The following is a 19,089-nucleotide window of genomic DNA, read 5'->3' as shown; positions in this document are numbered from 1 at the left end:
TTTATTACAGTTTATCAGTTCACTATAGTTAATACTACAGTATGCTGTAGCATTCATTAACAAAGTGTTAATATACAATTTACTATAGTAAGGTTAAAAAACACTATAATATTTACTATAAATTACTATAGTTTTTTTTTTTTTTTTTACCTGGGTACAAATGACCTCCTACATGAAAATGTTTTATAAAATAGGAAAATTGCATGCTAAGTTCAGTATAGTTCAAAACATGTTTCCAAATTAAATGGTAAAATGCGACTGAGCTGCATACCTAAACAGCATTTTTGACCACAACGTTCTAGCCTAGGTAGGCAGCTCTTTAAGGGTTGAGACATGAGCAGCGTGATATGGGCACATGGACCCTTGTTTTGGAAAGCAGCACAACAGCTGCACAAAATCCTCCGCCATGATGTTGCGCTGCTTCCCGTAGCTATACAGCCAACACGAACGAACGAATGAATTTAAGCTTCAGTGAGACACACAACTGACTTCAGGAGCTGGTATGCTATTGGAGGTAATTCTGAAAGATTTTTTTTGTAAAGATTTGTTGCTCCGAGTCCCGGTGTGGGTTTGTTTCCAAGTTAGCTATAGCTACAACAATTAGCTACTTTGTTCAAATAAAGGGAATATAATTTGATAAGTGTCTTTATTTAAAAACAAATGTCCACAGTACTTCCTAAATATCAGTTTATTAAACACATGTTAGAGATATAAATCTTTCAGAGGGCTGCACCTTCAGCAGCCTTGTGGCTAATGCTGATAGCAAACAAGGTTAGCTGTGGTAAAATATTACTCCTTTTTTAAAGAGAGGCATTAGTTGCTTATTAATAATTTTAACTGTGTGACTAACATGATGTTTCATGTTATGTCACTTTGTGGATGCTGCGTTTTTGAATATTGTTGAACGTATTTGGGTCATTAACATAGCACAGAGCTAACTTAGTTGTTTGTTAGCTTGCGTGCTTTTGTTTAATTTGCTCATTTTGTTTTCTTTGACATGCACCTATTTGTCTAAATATGATAATTAAATATTATTAGACATGATTCTATTCTAATTAGTGTTGTAGTGTGTGTAACAGGTGTGGTTTGTTTTTCTAAGGAGATAGTTGTTGACAAGTTGCGTTTGTTTTGACAGTTAGCCAGGTCATTTAAGGTTAGCTGCCTGTTTATTTACTTCTTAATTATAGGCTTATTACCTAAACAAAGTAAGATGTAACATTTTGAAAACATAGGACTGTACTTAACCTTGTAAGTTAGTCAGCTCATGAGGTTTGTGACCTAAACAAAATTACTTCCTTAATCTAGCTAGTTTGACATGTTTGATTGAATTAGGTCTTTACGTTTATATATATATATATATATATATATATATAACATAAACATAAACATTCTTTAAGATGTGCAATATTTTTTGTCATATTATATAAATCTGATTTATATATTTGTCACACACAGTGGTCTAGGGATGCCAAAGGAGAAATATGACCCGCCTGATTCCAGGCGGATATACACTATAATGTCCAGTGAGGAGGCAAACAGTGGGAAAAAATCCATTTGGGATGGGCTTGAAATAACTGGTACATGTCTTGAATTAAACCCTTTAATAGATATCTGTTCAGATAAACTAACTTCAGATCACTTCTGCAATGGAAGTGAAACATATTAAAGAAAGAGTCCTTTTATTAATATTTGTGTCCGTTTCTGTCTCAGGTAATGTTCGGAGTCTCAGCTCAGGCCTTTGGTCGCTCACACACCTCACTGCTTTGCACCTCAGTGACAACTCCCTGTCACGTGTCCCACCTGAAATTGCCAAGCTGCACAACCTTGTGTTCTTGGACCTGTCGTCCAATAAGATCAGGAGCCTGCCAGCAGAGCTTGGCAACATGGTGTCTCTCAGGTGAGCTACTTGGAGCAAAAGCTGTGCTATTCTCTCCATGGATCATTGGTTCCATTTAATGTGTTTGCAATACAGAGAAAAAAATTAAAAACTTTCTTATGACCGCACTTGATAACTAGATCACTCCCACAGTCATGGAAATGCCAGGAAAGTTTAAATTGCGATATCCAGGCCTTATCTTAAAGGGTTAGTTCACCCAAAAATGAAAATTCTGTCATTTATTACTCATGCTAATGCCGTTTCACACCTGTAAGACCTTCGTTAATCTTCAGAATGCAAATTGAGATGATATTGTTGAAATCTGATGGCTCCGTGAGGCCTCCATAGGGAGCAATGACATTTCCTCTCTCAGGATCCATAAAGGTACTAAAAACATATTTAAATCAGTTCATGTGAGTACAGTGGTTCAATATTAATATTATGAAGCGACGAGAATATTTTTGGAGCGCCAAAAAAAAAACAAAATAACAAATTATTTAGTGATGGCCGATTTCAAAACACTGCGTCAGGAAGCTTCGGAGCACAATGAATCAAACACCAAAGTCACATGATTTCAGCAGTTTGGCTGTTTGACACGCAATCCGAATCATGATTTGATATACGCTGATTCATTTATGCTCCGAATCTTCCTGAAGCAGTGTTTTGAAATCGGGCATCACTAAATAAGTCGTTATTTTGTTTTTTTTGGCGCTCCAAAAATATTCTCGCCACTTTATAATATTAATATTGAACTACTGTACTCACATGAACTGATTTAAATATGTTTTTAGTACATTAATGGATCTTGAGAGAGGAAAAAAATCAGATTTCAACAAAGATATCTTAATTTGTGTTTCGAAGATGAACAAAGGTCTTACGGGTGTGGAACGACATGAGGGTGAGTAATAAATTACAGAATTTTCATTTTTGGGTGAACTAACCCTTTAAGGTTATAAATGTCAATAGTGAATTTTTATCCATATATATATATACTTATTTTAATAACTATTATTTGCTAGAAAGTGAAATCTTTATAAAATGATTTGGTAGCACTTCATAGTAAGGTTTCATTTGTTAACATTAGATAATATACTAACAATGCAATAATTTTACAGCATTTATTAATTTTAATGTTAATTTAAGCATTTACGAATACATTTTTAAAATCAAACATTTGTGTGTTAGCTCATGGCATAATAAAATAATTGATTAACTGACTAACAAATGTAAAAAATATTTTTCAAAATTAGTTCATGTTAGCTAATGTAAAGAAATTTGAAATTATTGTAAAGTGTCATCAATGATTTTTAAACAATTCTTAGTCATCACATGACATAAACATCATGGTCAATATGTTTTTTTCAGAAGTTTTATTGTTATTGTGTTTTTAGTCTAGCATCAAGCGCACAGCTGATTACCGGCAGTTAACCTTCGTTTTGTGTTTTCCACAGGGAACTGCTTTTAAACAACAACCAGTTACGGGTTCTGCCTTTCGAATTGGGGAAACTGTTTAAGTTACAAACACTGGGGTTGAAAGGTGAGTGGTCATTGTTCTGGTGATAGCAACATCTTGATATCATAACTTTATAGAGAATGTTTCCTACCGACTGTTTGTATGTGTGTCTCTACAGGCAATCCACTCACTCAAGAAATTATGAGCCTCTACCAGGAGCCAGATGGCACCCGGCGACTGCTGAACTACCTTTTGGACAATCTAGCTGGTGCTATCAAGCGCAGTAGGTGTCTCAAGCAAATTAACAGTTTTTTTTTTTTTTAATTCTCCATTTCCTCTCTAAAATTGCATCATGGACTGTTGTTGTCCATGTTTCACAATATTCAGTGTTGGTGCTGGGTGATTATATCAAATATTCACAATATCTCCACAAAGCTCTTGCTGGTGATTTAATGCACAATTTCCCATTGGACCCCACTGGATTTTGTCTTGTGACTAAAATACATTACTGTTTAAAAATATTTCTAATGTTTTTGAAAAAAAGCCTAAATATATTTTTTCTTAAAATGTTTTATTGAATAACATTTTAGAATTGCGCATCTGTGATTTTTGTGTTTTGACCTGTACAGATGGTGATTCAAAGTATTGTCCTAAAAATGCATATGCCTTGCCTTCACAGTCCCAACAGAGCAACCTCCATCCAGATCCTGGATTGTGCTGCAGGAGCCTGAAAGGACGAGACCAACAGGTAGATGTTTCTTGAAAACCGTGGAACATAATTTGAAACCTGGTTCAAACACTTTGACACTTTGCCTGATATTTTGCTTTCCTCTTTGCTTCACCAGCCTTGTTAACTGTAATGTGCTACAACGTGCTGTGTGATAAGTACGCCACACGCCAGCTCTACGGCTACTGCCCTTCCTGGGCCCTTAATTGGAGCTACAGGAAAAAGTCCATTATGCAGGAGATCCTCAGCTGCAATGCAGATATTATCAGCTTACAGGTAAAAAAACAACAACAAAACAAACACTTTAAAGCCTAGTGGTACTCAAATTAATTAGCCTGTGGTTGCTTTTTAGTTTTAGGGCAAAATGTGCAGGAACCAATTACAGCAACATCTCATACTAGACAAAATTGCTTGTCAGTATTTAAGCCTTAAAATTGATCATAACTCCAATTAATTTAATGTATTTTAAACTTGTTTTGTGTCACTGATAACCTGGTATATTTGAGTATACCTTTCCTAATAGATTAAGTGCTCTCGTTGTGTTTTGTTTCTTTAAAGGTCACTTTTTTCTTTTTTTTTTCTTTTTTAATTTAGTGATGCACAACAGGTAGCTCTGAATAGTCATGTTTACCCCTACAGCACTGTTTGTCAGAGTCATTTAGTCTGCTGTTTCATTCACAGGAAGTGGAGACAGAACAGTATTATAACTACTTCCTTGTGGAGCTGAGTAAACAGGGATATGATGGATTCTTCAGCCCAAAATCCCGGGCCAGAACCATGTCTGAATCAGACAGAAAACATGTAGATGGATGTGCAGTATTCTACAAAACTGAAAAGTGAGTAAAGTAACACTCAGTGGTTAAGAGGTGTGGTGTCAGACTCTGTCTGACGGCTTTGTTTCAGTATTGCTTTGAATGAAAACATGGAACCAGATTTTCTTTTTTGCTTTTAGGTTCAGCATGGTGCAGAAACACACAGTAGAGTTTAACCAGCTGGCTATGGCCAATTCAGAGGGCTCGGAGGCTATGTTGAATCGGGTCATGACCAAGGACAACATTGGGGTGGCCGTGTTACTGGAGCTAAAGAATGAGTTAATGGAGGTGTCATGTGAGTATCGTCACAATAAAAAAAAATCGTAATTGTGCAGTTGTTTTCATGACAATTAGAGGTGCAGTGTGTAAATTTTAGCGGCATCTAGCGGTGAGGTTGCGAATTGCAACCAACAGATCAGCACCATGCTCACCCTTCCCTTTCGAAGCACTTTTAGAGAAGCTACGGTGGCTGACACAAAAACAAAAATGTTGTCTAAGACAGCAGATAGTCAGGCAAGCAATAAGGTTTCTTCTAACAAAGAACGGTCTCTGCTTCTAATAAACCAGACGACTACTACTACTACTACTACTTTTAGTGACGATGAAAGCTACTTCTAAAAACACCAACGAACATAGAGACGAAACGCGCTCTGTAGAGTGTTTGTCCGTTTAGGGTTACTGTAGAAACATGCCAGCACAAAATGACAACTTGACTTGTGGTGTATGTAGATAGCAATGGCTCGTTCTAAGGTAATAAATACATAACAGTTCATTATGTAAGGTCTTTATATACCACTTAAAACATAGTTATGTATATTATATTGCATTTCTTTCAATAGATCCTCTTAAATTTTACACACTGCACCTTTTAAGCAACCTCTTTCTCCCCCGTCTCTTTACTGTGATGCAAAAAATGTAATTCACATTAATGAAATTTTAAAAAACCTTATTGCCTTATACTGTAATATAGTAAAAAAGATTATGCAATAATTTACAATACTGTTTAAAAGTTTGGGGTCAGTTTTTTTTTTTTTTTTTTTTTTTTAAGAAATTATACTGTTACACCTTAAGTTGATTAAAAGTAACATTTAAAGATTTTTACATTGTTGCCAAAGAATCCTAGCCCTGTTTCCACCTGGTATTAAGATGCATTTTGGTTGATTGGATCACAAGTGGATGACGTTAAATACAGGTGTAAATGGGGTGTAAAATGTTTTGAGCTTGTCCATTTTTGGCTACTTCCAGAGGTAGTCGAAAACACTTTAGACCGTATTGTTTTCGTAGTGTAACTGCTGAAGACCTAAGTTTGGTTTAAAGATGAAAAACTTGCCAAGCACAATGTTCTCTCACCATTCCTGATTTCTAACATGCACTCACCACGTTCACCGTAGTCTTGCGGCTGTCAGAGCAGAAATGAAAGCTGATGCTCTCCATGTTTTTTGGTATTCTTCAGGCACGTTCATATGTAAATTGTGTGAGCATTTTATCCTTTAGATTGAAAGATCTGAAAAACCCATACATACATAGACCCTCCCCACAAAGAAATCAGGACAGAAGTGGTTGAAAGTGGACAAAAGAGACGGATTAAAACATCAGGTATAAATGGGGACCTGAAAGAGTCTGCTTTCTACAAAAATATTGACCAGCACAACGGGTTTCATCGTAGATAATAATAAGAAATGTTTCTTGCGCACCAAATCAGCATATTAGAATGATTTCTTACCATTCAGATCTTCAGTGGCTGGAGTAATGATGCTGAAAATTTAGCTTGGCCATCATAGGAATAAGTTACATTAAAAAAATACTAAAATAGAAAAGTTGTCTTAAATTGTAATATTCCACTATTACTGTTGTTACTGTATTTCTGATAAATGCAGCCTTGGTGAGCATAAGAGGTGCTTAATTATCATAAATAAAATTCCACAATACAAAATATTGCAATGTTCATTTCTTTATGCAAAATATAATTTCCTATTTTTTACATAGATTTCCAAACATGTGGGTAGTTTATTGTAATATAATTTATAGTAATATTATTTAATTACCCCAAATGAAGGCTACATTATGCTCATTCAATCAGATTTGAATTGAAAACCATATGTCTTATAAAACAGCCTATTTTCCTTCCTGCAGCAGGTAAGTCTATCCATGCAATGGAGAAACAGCTCCTACTAGTGGCTAATGCTCACATGCACTGGGACCCAGAATACTCTGACGTGAAGCTGGTGCAGACCATGATGTTCCTGTCAGAGGTGAAGAATATCATAGACAAGGCCTCCCGCAGTCTGAAGCTCTCCTCTGTGTCTGGAGAAACCAACAGCATCCCTTTGGTGCTGTGTGCCGACCTCAACTCACTTCCTGACTCGGGTAAGCCTTCTTAAAGCCACAGACATTTAACGTCTTATTTTCTAATTTCTGTTGTTAAAAGTGTTTTGAGTCCTAAAATAGAGGACTGACTGATGTGAACTTGACAAAATTGTGTCTAAATGCTTTAACCTTTTTCTTGCTCTGTATGACATGCTCTTGCAGAAAAGTAGTTTCAAGGCAGTGGACTTTAATGAAAGATTATAAAAACAAACTTCATTTAGACGTATAAGCACTGATGAATTATGCAGAATAAGACCAATGACATTTATAACGAAAGTCAATCAGGTTGATTTTGACTTCACGATTTCCTTAAACCATCTGTTTAATAGTTATTTCAGTTGCAATTGATACAGGTATGTGAGTGGGTCAGACATGTTTAATGAGTTTTGATTCCGATTGTAGGTGTTGTGGAGTACCTGAGCACAGGTGGGGTGGACTGCACCCACAAAGACTTCAAGGAGCTGCGTTACAGTGACAGTCTGACCAACTTCAACTGCAATGGCAAGATCAGCACATCTAACGGAAGGATCACGCATGGTTTCAAGCTGAAGAGTGCCTACGAGGACGGGCTCATGCCTTACACCAATTACACTTTTGACTTCAAGGTAAGTACAGTGAGCTCAAAGTGACCGCCATCTACAACTAGTGATGTCAAATGTGTCAATACCAAGATTTTGCAATAAAATAATGTAGTGATAACTTTTTTTTTTTTTTTTAATTGTGTCATTAGTACCAATTTCTGTATCTCGAACTCTAGGTCAAAAATCTCGCTCTCCAAGCAGGGATGGACATCATGATATTGACTATAGCGTTTCACTTTAACTTGACACTGCATGCATATCGTGCCACTTCTTGCCCCGCCATTGTGCGAGACAGATGAACAGATGCTAACAACTCCCTTTTTTAAACCCAATTTAGGGTGTCATTGACTACATCTTCTACTCCAGGCCACAACTGAGCGTGCTGGGTGTCCTCGGGCCTTTGGACACAAACTGGCTCCTGGAGAACAATATCAGTGGTTGCCCACACCCTCACATCCCCTCAGATCACTTCTCCCTGTTTGCACAACTGGAGTTGGTCCTGCCTTATCCTCCCCCTCTCAATGGGGTCCACTTACCTGGACACAGGTAGTAAGCCCTCCCGGCCACTGGTGGCGCTGCAGAGTCCCAACTTTTGAAAACGATAAAACCTCTAAGCAGTTTCTTTTTAAAAAAAAAAATATATATAATTTTTTATTTTTTTTTTCTCTTGTACCTTTATTAATTTTTAGGGTCCAACATGTTCCAATTTGTCAGGGAATTTTTTTTCTTCTATTTGTTAAGCTATAGATCTCTCTTTTATTTTTTTGAATCAATCCCTCCCATAAGCTGATATATTATTATATATTTTTTTTAATTGTTGGGCATAGCTTGTGTGCATACAATGTATCCAAACCGTAAGATGAGGGTAACACACTTGGTCACACACTCAAAGGGATTGCAGACTGTTTTAGTTCATTTTATGGTCAGACCTTAATATTAAAATCCAGTCGTTATTGTGATTCTGCAAATAAGCATTAACCAATTTCTTTATGAATTCAGCCTCAATTTAAATACTTTTTATTTTTTTATAAAGCTGATGTTCCACTGAACAGATATATTGCTTGCAGTTGAATTTAATTCCAGACACACCAACATAACTCTCCTTTTGGATGAGTGACCAATGTGTTGTGCAGACTCAGTAAGTAAAATTTGTCCCCAACCGGGAAAGAGAGGGGAACCCCAAGAGCTTTTCCACTTGTGCGGTGCTGAAACTCGCTCTATACATCGGTGCTTCATCTCCTGATGTTTTAACCTCCCATCAATGGTGCAATATTCCGAACGCTCTAGACGTTCTAAGCGAGGGCACTGTTACGGAATGTTTTTACACGCGTAGGTAACGTAAAAGCACTTATTTGTCTTTCTCTCTCCCTGGGAGTTGGAATGGTTTGAGCTTAATATGTAAACCAAATTATTTTAGATGTCTCGATTCTGCGTCACTGCTTTTTGCACACTATTGTTTTAACCCGTTCTATTGAGGCAGGCTCTCTTTGTTTCTTTGTATGAATAATATAAACTGCGCTTGATCTCACTGTGGTTATAAACGGGATGCTTTTATTAGAAAGGGAGGTTTTATATATAAGAAGACTAACCAGGGAGTCTTTTAACCAGCGATTTGTCACTGTATTAGGTTGAAAAGGATTTCCCATACCTTTTTATCCTCTCATTACACACATCTTTGAAAGATCTGTAGCATTATAATTGAGGCTAGTAATGTTCTGACCTAGCCGTAACCACCTCTTGCATTGTATCAGAGGGGGTCCTTCCAGGTCTTTGTACAAAGTGTAATCAAATGTATTAGGACAAATTTAGGCTTGACTTGATTGTATATGAGCCACATGCAAGATTACCTTACTTTTCTTTGTTCTTTTGTAATAAATTATGATCCAAATTCAGAAAAAATAAGATTGTATTGTAAGCTACATTTTTATCAAAAATAATCAAAACTTACCAGCTTGTATAAAAGACAGAGGTTGTTCCTGGTTCTCGCTGCCATACTTTTGCACTCATCGCTCATTTTGCACTTTTTTTACTATGGTAATTTATTTTCTTTTGTAACTTTTGGAGTACATGCTTTTCTTGTCCATCCAATCATTCATCTCGAGCTATTTTTTCAGTGTCTCTCATTGCTGTAGATGTAAAGGGGGGGGGGATCGCGAAGCTCCGTAACATGCCATCTGTCTATGTGATATGAAGTTAATAACATTTCTGACATTCCTTTATTTATAGTGCAACTGTGTATCTGTTTTGCACACTCTTCGGTGAGCACCTGAAACCACCTGTCTTTGAGGAAAAAAAAAAAAAAAACCTTTACTGTTGTTGTTGTTGTACAAATTTTATATAGTTTATTTTCGGGTTGCATTATGCTATCAGTACATCTCCAAGAGTCTCAAGAAATCAGGTATAGGACATTATTTTTGCTTCAAGAATGATTTTTGCAACACACCACCAAACATTTTAAAGTCAGGACTGTGTGTACATTTTCATATTTACGTCTGTCTATAATCGGTTTTATATGGCCATAATCTTTCCTGTATATTGCCAGCTTGATGCATTCTTCTGAAGCCCATGTAATTTTACTTCAAGTGGGATTTTCAACCTTCAGTTCTGAGCCTTTGGACCAAATGATCATCTCTTAAGACTTGTAAATGATGTCTGGCAGTGGTCTATTTGTGGGTAGGTGTTTAGCACTAAATATATTTTGGATCACTAAACTGATGTCAGCATGACCATCACACATTCAACATGTCTCAAATCAGTTTCTTTCAACTATGCAGTAGTATCGCTTTTACGTCTTGCTTTATTTTAGCAGTAAGAACCAGAGCAGTCTTTTGTTATTCGGGGCCTCTTCACAATATTCTCTAGCATTTTGTTTTGTCTTAAGTGACCATGAATTGTTAATGGTATTATAGTAGAAATGAGATTTAGCTTTTTGTAAAATGTGAATAAAATGTGTATTGAATATTTCCTTTCTACAAAACAAATGAATTGTGTTGTGTGTGTATATATAATGAATTCTCCTGTATTATTGGTGTCTCTTTTTAATGATCTGTTTCACAATTATTAACATGCTTATTGGTCCTATAACATATTTGCTTCTCCGACTGAAGTAGGTACCCACAGATGGATGATGTTAAATCTGTAGGGCATCCGGCTTTGTTAGTAGACTAGTTTTCATGCAGTTTAATGTCATGATGGAGAGCAGTTTGACACCAGGTGTTATCGGAGATGGTGTCTTGCTTACACTAAACTGAATGTTAAAGTATTTGACTTGATATTAGTGCATTTCAATCAGTGATAAGTGGTTGTACCTGACATTGCTGCTTAAAGTGATAGAAGAAATAGTATATGTAATGGAGAGAGACCTATGTGGTTAAATTGATTTGTTTTTAATTCATCTTTCCTCAAACAAAGACCTTAAATGTCAAAAGTTTTCTTAATTTCAGTAGTACACATCCAACATCTACGCTTAAACTAGTAGAAACTGTGCAATTAATAATCAAATCTTTCTTTTATTTTTCTTTACCACTTGCTTTCTTCCTGCTTCAGCCTTTATATTATAATAGAACTTTTCCAGCCTTCGTTTTTGATACTAAAAACCTGCTGCAATAAAATTGATAGACTATCTGGGCCGTTTTAATTTTTACCTCAGAACACTTGCATTTCGCAGAGGCCAATGACCTTTTGTAGTAGTTGCTCTTTGACTAACACTGTACATACTGTCATGAGCCATTATGTAGTACATGGGATCAACTCTTGTTTACCATTCAAGATAATGCCAGCAGAGATACACAACCCATAATTTAAAAAAGAAAAGCTTTCATGATATTCAATGAATGTTCAATCTAATAAAATCCAAAAAAGGCAGCTCTTAAAAAAAATCTCTGGAAAAGAATGGTAAGCAACTATTTTCTGTCCGTTCTCTGTATTCTTAGTTCTAGAGATCTGTACATAGAAGTTCCTTTACAGTAATGTATTTTCCTATCTATGGTTGATAATAAATTCTTTCTGCTTCATGACCTATTGTATTGTCTCTTAATCTGCAGGCTTTGTACATTTTGTGGAATGTGCAAAATGTGATAATACATACAGTATTCAGTATGCTACTTTTAGCTTTTAGTGTTCGAGGCACTTTTATCAGTGACTTTTCGGCTTCTCTTTAAGAGGCTTAATGAGCTATTATCCACAAGGTGGTGCCATGTGAACAGAGGGACTACAGCAGGCCACAACCACACATCCAAGAGTTACAAATTGCTTATTCTTGTAAACATTACTTATGCACTGAAGTCTGAAGAGTGGAGAATTTTTTTTTTGCAATAATCTTGTGCTGTTATTTTTTATAACATTTTTGTAGTCATTGTCTTGTTTTTTGAATGTAGTCAGTATTCTTTAATGTTCATTGTCCATTTTACTTTTACAGAAATATAATTTTTGTTTATTAAAGGGTTAGTTTACACAAAAAGGAAAATTGTCATTTATTATTCAACCTCATGTTTTTCTACACCAGTAAGACCTTCGTTCATCTTCGGGACACAAATTAAGATATTTTTGATGAAATCCGATGGCTCCGTGTGGGCCTCTATTGCAAGCAATATCACAAACCTCTCAAGATCCAGAAAGGTACTAAAGACATTTAAAGCAGTTCATGTGGGTACATTGAAATCACCCATAACTATAGATATTGTTGAAAAGTCGTTATTTTATTTTATTTTTTTTAATTTTATTTATTTATTTATTTTTGTGTAGACCAAGTATTCTCGTCACTTTATAATATTAAGGTAGAACCAATGTACCCACATGAACTGTTTTAAATGTCTTTTAGTACCTTTATGGATCTTGAGAGGTTCAGTGACATTTCTGGCAAAAGAGGCCTGACTGAGCCATTGGATTTCATCAAAAATATCTTAATTTGTGTTCTGAAGATGAACAAAGGTCTTACGGGTGTAGGACGACATGAGGGTGAGTAATTAATGACTTTCAGTGATAAATGATTTCATTTTTGGGTGAACTAACTCTTTAATATGGCTTTGGGTGGTAATGCTTTCTGGGGGTGAGGGGGTGGATTTACTTTTATAGCAATTATGGAGTGAAAATTGTTTCAATTTCACAAACACTTGAAGATATAGAAAGTAACATTAAATTAAACACAAAAAACACACACACACACAAAAAAAAAACATGTCTTCGTCTTCGGCTGCAATTTGTCTGCACCGTAGAAATAGGTGGAAATAATCTGCCGATGAAAAAAAAAAAAACGCCCCTCTACCCGCTTGAAACCAGTACATGTCAAGTTAATTAAATGACAAAATCAAATACACCCCCTGGCTTTCCTCATGGCTTATACCTGACCTGTGGCAACATGTGAATCAGGACCAGTGCCTGAGGAGAATAAACTAACCCAAAATTACAGTTAAACTGCCCTTACAGCTCTTTAATAATCAATGAAGGTTAAATCGAACATCAGACACCATATCTAGTAAAGTATATGATGAACACAGAGTTCTCATGGGAAATCACTCGTTAAAGTTTAAATTGACTGCAATTAAACTTTGCAAATGAAGCTTAGTACTGTTATTCATGATTGTTGGAGCCTACCTAAATCTACTCTCTTTATAAATGAAGTAAAAGCATGTGATAGTTTTTTTGGCTTCTTCTTGCAGACTTGTATGTCTTCTGTTTTGGCTGTGCTGTAGTGCCGTTTCATCTCGCAGCAGTAGACCTACATTGATGGTTGGAGAGTCCGGTGTTTGGGCCTGTCTGTTATTGCACTGACGTGGCTGAGTTCAAAATCTTGTTAAGTGTTAGCAGATGTGCCACGGTTGTTAGCATCCTTTCTCTTTCCTCAGATTACGACAACGCCATACATCGCACCTGACCACAGTTCATGCAGAGGCCTGTGGAAAACATGACTGACACTCTTTAGAAATGATTTACTGGTCTCAAAGTACTGCTTCAGACGTAAAGCAATCGAGGCCAAGAAGAATGAGAAGCCAAAGCTACCTTAGCTTTGATGTAGCTTAGAAACTAACAGCTAATTTATTGTACCGTTCAAAAGTTTGGAGTCTGAGCTTTTTTATTTTTAAAGAAAATATTTTTTTATTCAGCAAGGATGCAATAAATTGATCAAAAATAAGAGTAAAGTTATAGTAAAGACAAATAAAGACTAAGAGTAATGGCTGCTGTTAAATATATTACAGTAGAACTGTTATTTTAAATTGTAATATTTCACAATATTACTGTTTTCACTGTATTTTTATCAAATAAATGCAGCCTTCATGAGTTTGAGATTTTCAAAAACATTTAAAAAAATCTTACTGATCACAAACTTTTAAAATGTTTTATTTGTTTGTCGTTTATGCAGTCCTTTATGCAAGGATTAAATATGTTTTTAAACCATATATATATTTTTTAAAATTGTATTTATTTTATCTATTCTATATATATTGTGACATTATTATTATTATTGTTGGAAAATCTATTACACTGTTTGTCTATGTCCAGGGAGCAGGGCATTAAAATTCTTGCAAACATATGTGTTTTTTTCTCCAAACAATATTTAAAGGGTTAGTTCACACAAAAATGATCATTAATTATTCACCCTCACGTCATTCCAAACCCATAAGACTTTCATTCATCTTCGGAACACTAATGATATTTTTAATGAAATCTGAGAACTTTCTGTCCTTCCATTGACAGCTATGCAACTACCACTTTCAAGCCCCAGAAAGGTAGTAAAGACATCATTAAAGTACTCCATGTGACTCCAACCCACTTTATTTACAAAATATTAATCTCCAACATTGTTCATGGAATGTCTGCTGTTACGACACAACACGCATGCGTCGTGGTGCTCTCGTGAATGTGCATTAGAGATTATTATTTTGTAAATGAATATGCTAGCATGATAATTTACCCCATTAAGCTAGTCGCTGATTAAAATGTATGTTTAATCTGTTTTAACTGAAAGCAACTTTTTCGAGAAACCGAACAGTATTTATATAATTTTTTACCTCTAAAAAAACACTATGTCCAACTGCCCTGAGCATCCGGTTAGTGAGGTCTGAATGCACTCTGGCAACGGAAGTGATCTCTCGCACTCATTGAAGCAAAGTGCAAGACATCATTTCCGTCATCAGAACGCGTTTTTTGACCTCACTAACCGGATGCGCAGGGCAGTTGGACATAGTGGTGTTTTATAGGTAAAAATTTATATAAATACTGTTCGGTTTCTCACACAAACTGATCGTTTTGTGTCTTAGGACATCAATACGGAAGAGGATTCGGGCCAAGCAACAATAAAAAATTAAAACCATCTTGAGATTAAAGTTGTTAAATTTCGAGAAAAATGTCTAAATAAAATGTTGAGAATAAACTCATTAAATTACGAGAAAAAAGTTAAATTTCGAGAAAAACGTCTAGATAAAATGTTGAGAATAAACTCGTTAAATTACGAGAACAAATTTGTTAAATTATGAGAAAAATTTTAAACTTCAAGAAAAAAGTTGAGATAAAATGTTGAGAATAAACTCATTAAATTATAAGAAAAAAGTCATTAAATTACGAGAAAAAAGTTGAGATAAAATGTTGAGAATAAAGTCATTAATTTATGAGAATAAAGTGATAATTTAACGAATTTGTTCTTGTAATTTAATGACTTTTGTCTCATAATTTAATGAGTTTATTCTAAGTTTATTCTCAACATCTTAAGACTTTTTTTCTCAAAATTTAACAACTTTTATCTCGAGATGGTATTATTTTTTTATTATTGCTTGGCCCTAATCCTCTCCCGTACATCAATGCGTCGTCACGAGCTGCAGGGTTTAATTTGGATTTGTTGTGCATGTTTTTTTGAATTCCCATTGACATGCATTATACGACCGACAGGCGGCAACGGTTTGAGTTAAAAATCATCATTTGTGTTCTACTGAAGAAACAAAGTCACCTACATCTTGGATGCCCTGGGGGGAAGCAGATAAACATCAAATTTTCATTTTTGGGTGAACTATCCCTTTAATAGCTGCCATATCGATAATACATAGAGAAAATTTGCGCAAAAATTCCCAACATTTACTTAACAATAGCAAAAGTAAATTTCTTAAGTTAATTTTTCATCAGTATTTTTCTGTTTATTTAAAATTCGACATCTGACATTATATCTCCAATCTGTTATTTAGCAGTTTAGATGGTTCTTTAATGCTTCACTAACTAGCAGAATTTACCGATATAATATGACTTTTATAAATTTCTGCTGAGAAACCAAATTTACAGCATTTGTACTGGCTTGTCTGTTTATCACTGTTCTGTGAGAATTGTGAGTGGAGGGAGGGGAGTGTTTTTCTGCACTGTAAAAAAAAAAAAAAAATCTGTAAATAAACGGAAAATGTCCTTGCAGAAAATTACCAGTACATTATCCAGTAATTTTACAGACATTTCCATTAACCTTAAAACACAATGCAGTGAAGTTCAAGTTTCAAAATACAGGTAAAACACCTGTTTAAAAAAAAAAAAAGGAAAATTCCATCAAATTAAGATAGTACATTGTGCCCTTTTTTTTTTTACAATTTTTTTTTTTTTAGAGCGTGAATGTCTGAATATGTTTCTTCATCTGTTTGCCTGTATTGTTTTGACCAATGCTGTGTTTTGCAGTGTGTTCATTGTCAAATTCCAAAATTATTTAAAATTGAATTCATAAAAAATTGGAATTCATTTTATATGAAAAAAATAATTTTTAGTTTAAAATATTTTAGTTTGTGAAGTATATTTTTTGATAACATTTTTAAATGGTTATATGGTCATGTTACAATGTGCCCCACCTATGGGGCATGTTGTCACATTTCACTTCCATACTTTTGGGGTAAATAAAGAAAAAGTATACACTGTATTAATGAAACAAAACCACATATGTTGTACCAGACGTGTGAAATTAAAACAAAGATTTTGTGTGGGGAAAAAAAAAAAATTTCTGAACCCTATGAAGATTTACACTAACCGATAAAGTCAAAAAGCAAAAGCACTCGAAAGCTCTCAGATTTCATTTAAAAGATTAGTGTTCCGAAGATGAACGAAAGTCGGTATGGGTGTGGAATGACATGAGGGCAGGGGCGTAAATTTCATCTGACAGTAGGGGGGGACAATAAACATAAAATTTATTAAGAGCAATTTTTGAAGGGGACACAAATAACACAGCCAAAATTTTACTTATAAGGAATATATGTAATGTTACACAGAAGAAAACCTACTATTATTAGTATAGCATGGAGTCTGCCATTATGCTCATTGTTTCTCTTTGGTTCAATGAAAAAAAACTGACTAAATTGGCCAAAATATTCTTCAAAATCTTATATATACATATATATATATATATATATATATATATATATATATATATATATATATATATATAGAGAGAGAGAGAGAGAGAGAGAGAGAGAGAAATAGAGAAAATAATCACTTCATCCGATGTTTTTGAATAAAATAGCCTTGACAGCCGACTTACTGGAACTAATCTGTCTGTAGAACTGTTCTCTCCCGCCGGCGCCGCCGGACTTCTACAGAATCTACACACACGCGAGTGTGACGTGCGCGGTGGACCAAACCACTGTGAGGCAAGGGAGGGGTGACTCAAAATGTTTCTAAACTTAAAACACCCGTTTGCGTTTGTATTGCTTCACTACTTACATAATTATTTTAAGTTTATATAATTTATGTACAATACTTAGCGTGGTTATTACTTATATTTTTTTGGGGGGGGGGGGGGGGGGGCCGCACTCAGATGGGGGGGGGGTCCTGACCCCCCTGTCCCCCCCGCGATTTACGCCCCTGCATGAGGGTGAATAATTAATGACAGAATTTTCATTTTTGGGTGAACTAACCTTTTAAATAATAGAAATATGTTCACGGTGCATTTATTCAGTAACTGAAAATACTACTACCTGAGACGACCTATAACTGCAATTTTGAAATATTGTAATGAGTATCTCTAGAGTCACAAATGGCTTTTGTCAGTGATGCTAATAAATGTTAGGTAGATGAAAAGGTCTTTTTAATTATCAGTGTTGAGGATGCTGCCTTTCTCATGATGGCTCTGGTATGTCCGTTGTCTTGGTAAGGAGGGCCACCTGAACTTTCAGGGATTAGTCGTTGTCAAGGGTGAGCCAGGCAGACTTGCTCTCTACGGCAACCGTGAAATTAGATGTGAAAAACGAGGGTTTGGGTAGCCTTGACGACCACAAACAACAGCTGAGGCTTTAAGGGGCTTCCAGTGGCGCGACGCCTTTCCTCAGCGTGCTTAAATGTCTCACCTTCACCATGAGCCCCCTTCCCAGTGGTCTTCAAGCTCACCTACCCTTAATCTATTAATTCATCTTATTTTATATACTGATCACTTTGTCATTTTTTTTATTTGCCCATTAGGCCCATGCATGTTTCTAGTAACAGTTCTCTAGAAAGTCATACAGGTTTGGACTGACATGACTAAATGATTACAGAATTTATTAAATATCCATTATTGAATTTCATGCAGTACATTTTGTTGTCATTTATACTGATCAGTGGAGTAGGTTTCATTTGATCTTCGGAGGGAACACACTGTTGTGTCTTCTTAAATGGTTATAGCTTTATACTACACATTAACATAAAGGTGAACACACACCCACCCACCCAAAACTATGCCTATGATATTGATCACCAGATTTGGCAGCAAAAAGCACACAAATGGAGTTTGTTGGAGGATTTCATGTTGTTTCTATGGTTACCTAATGAGGGTCCTTTTAGGACATTGCACTGGAATTTGATTGGTTAAGTTCTTTGTAACCAAACAAGTGCTTGACCATTATGTTTTGCAAATGTGTCTTTACCCCTATCTTTCACAACAGATATTGTCAGCAGGTAATTTACTTTCGATCAGTATGAACTATTTAAAGAGACTGGAATTTGATCACTATGATGGAACTGGTCCCATCATATTCAGATCAATGGCAAGTTCTTCACAAACTGCATTCTGTGGCCTGCAGTGGTACTGGTAATGAAGCATGTGACAAGTTAGGGATTGACCTACTTTAGCTAAAAGAGCCAAACACGTGCAAACTGGATTGTCTTGGCTAGCTGGTTAAGTCTTCTTGAGCAGTTTTAATTTAAATTTAAAGGGAATTTTCTATAAAAACACTGATTAAAGCTTTATAAATGAAGGTTCTCTGTGAGTATTCATGGGTGATCAAGTGAGGAAACTTGCATGCCAAAGTCTAACATATCTGCCAGATTACCCTAGTCACGACAGT

At 35.5% G+C, this 19,089-nt stretch overlaps 1 protein-coding gene across 2 annotated transcripts; it reads left to right on the top strand.

Moving 5' to 3' along the window:
• The first annotated feature begins 335 nt into the window (after window positions 1–335).
• cnot6b (CCR4-NOT transcription complex, subunit 6b) lies at window positions 336–11,459 on the top strand. 2 transcript variants are annotated; one of them, XM_067388892.1, is made up of 12 exons: window positions 336–514; window positions 1,456–1,577; window positions 1,711–1,897; window positions 3,328–3,413; window positions 3,508–3,612; window positions 4,009–4,077; window positions 4,175–4,332; window positions 4,738–4,892; window positions 5,009–5,163; window positions 7,005–7,235; window positions 7,638–7,840; window positions 8,154–11,459. In XM_067388892.1, exons 2-12 carry the CDS (start codon window positions 1,466–1,468, stop codon window positions 8,364–8,366), a joined length of 1,674 nt encoding a protein of 557 aa, XP_067244993.1. In that variant the 5' UTR covers window positions 336–514; window positions 1,456–1,465; the 3' UTR covers window positions 8,367–11,459. The 2 variants fall into 2 exon arrangements, with proteins under 2 accessions (XP_067244993.1, XP_067244992.1); XM_067388891.1 differs by having other exon boundaries at window positions 7,002–7,235.
• Window positions 11,460–19,089: the final 7,630 nt, after the last annotated feature.

The sequence above is a fragment of the Chanodichthys erythropterus genome, chromosome 1 (assembly GCF_024489055.1).
Source record: "Chanodichthys erythropterus isolate Z2021 chromosome 1, ASM2448905v1, whole genome shotgun sequence".
Taxonomy (NCBI): domain Eukaryota; kingdom Metazoa; phylum Chordata; class Actinopteri; order Cypriniformes; family Xenocyprididae; genus Chanodichthys; species Chanodichthys erythropterus.
This window is presented reverse-complemented; position numbering and strand designations above follow the sequence as displayed.

What these genes read in the sequence shown, in the direction of transcription:
- cnot6b (XM_067388891.1), top strand. Translation starts at nt 1,466, where the DNA reads ATGCCAAAGGAGAAATATGACCCGCCTGATTCCAGGCGGATATACACT. An exon ending in TGAAAGGACGAGACCAACAG is followed by an intron (nt 4,078 to 4,174) that starts GTAGATGTTTCT and finishes TTGCTTCACCAG; the next exon opens with CCTTGTTAACTGTAATGTGC. An exon ending in GTATTCTACAAAACTGAAAA is followed by an intron (nt 4,893 to 5,008) that starts GTGAGTAAAGTA and finishes TTTTGCTTTTAG; the next exon opens with GTTCAGCATGGTGCAGAAAC.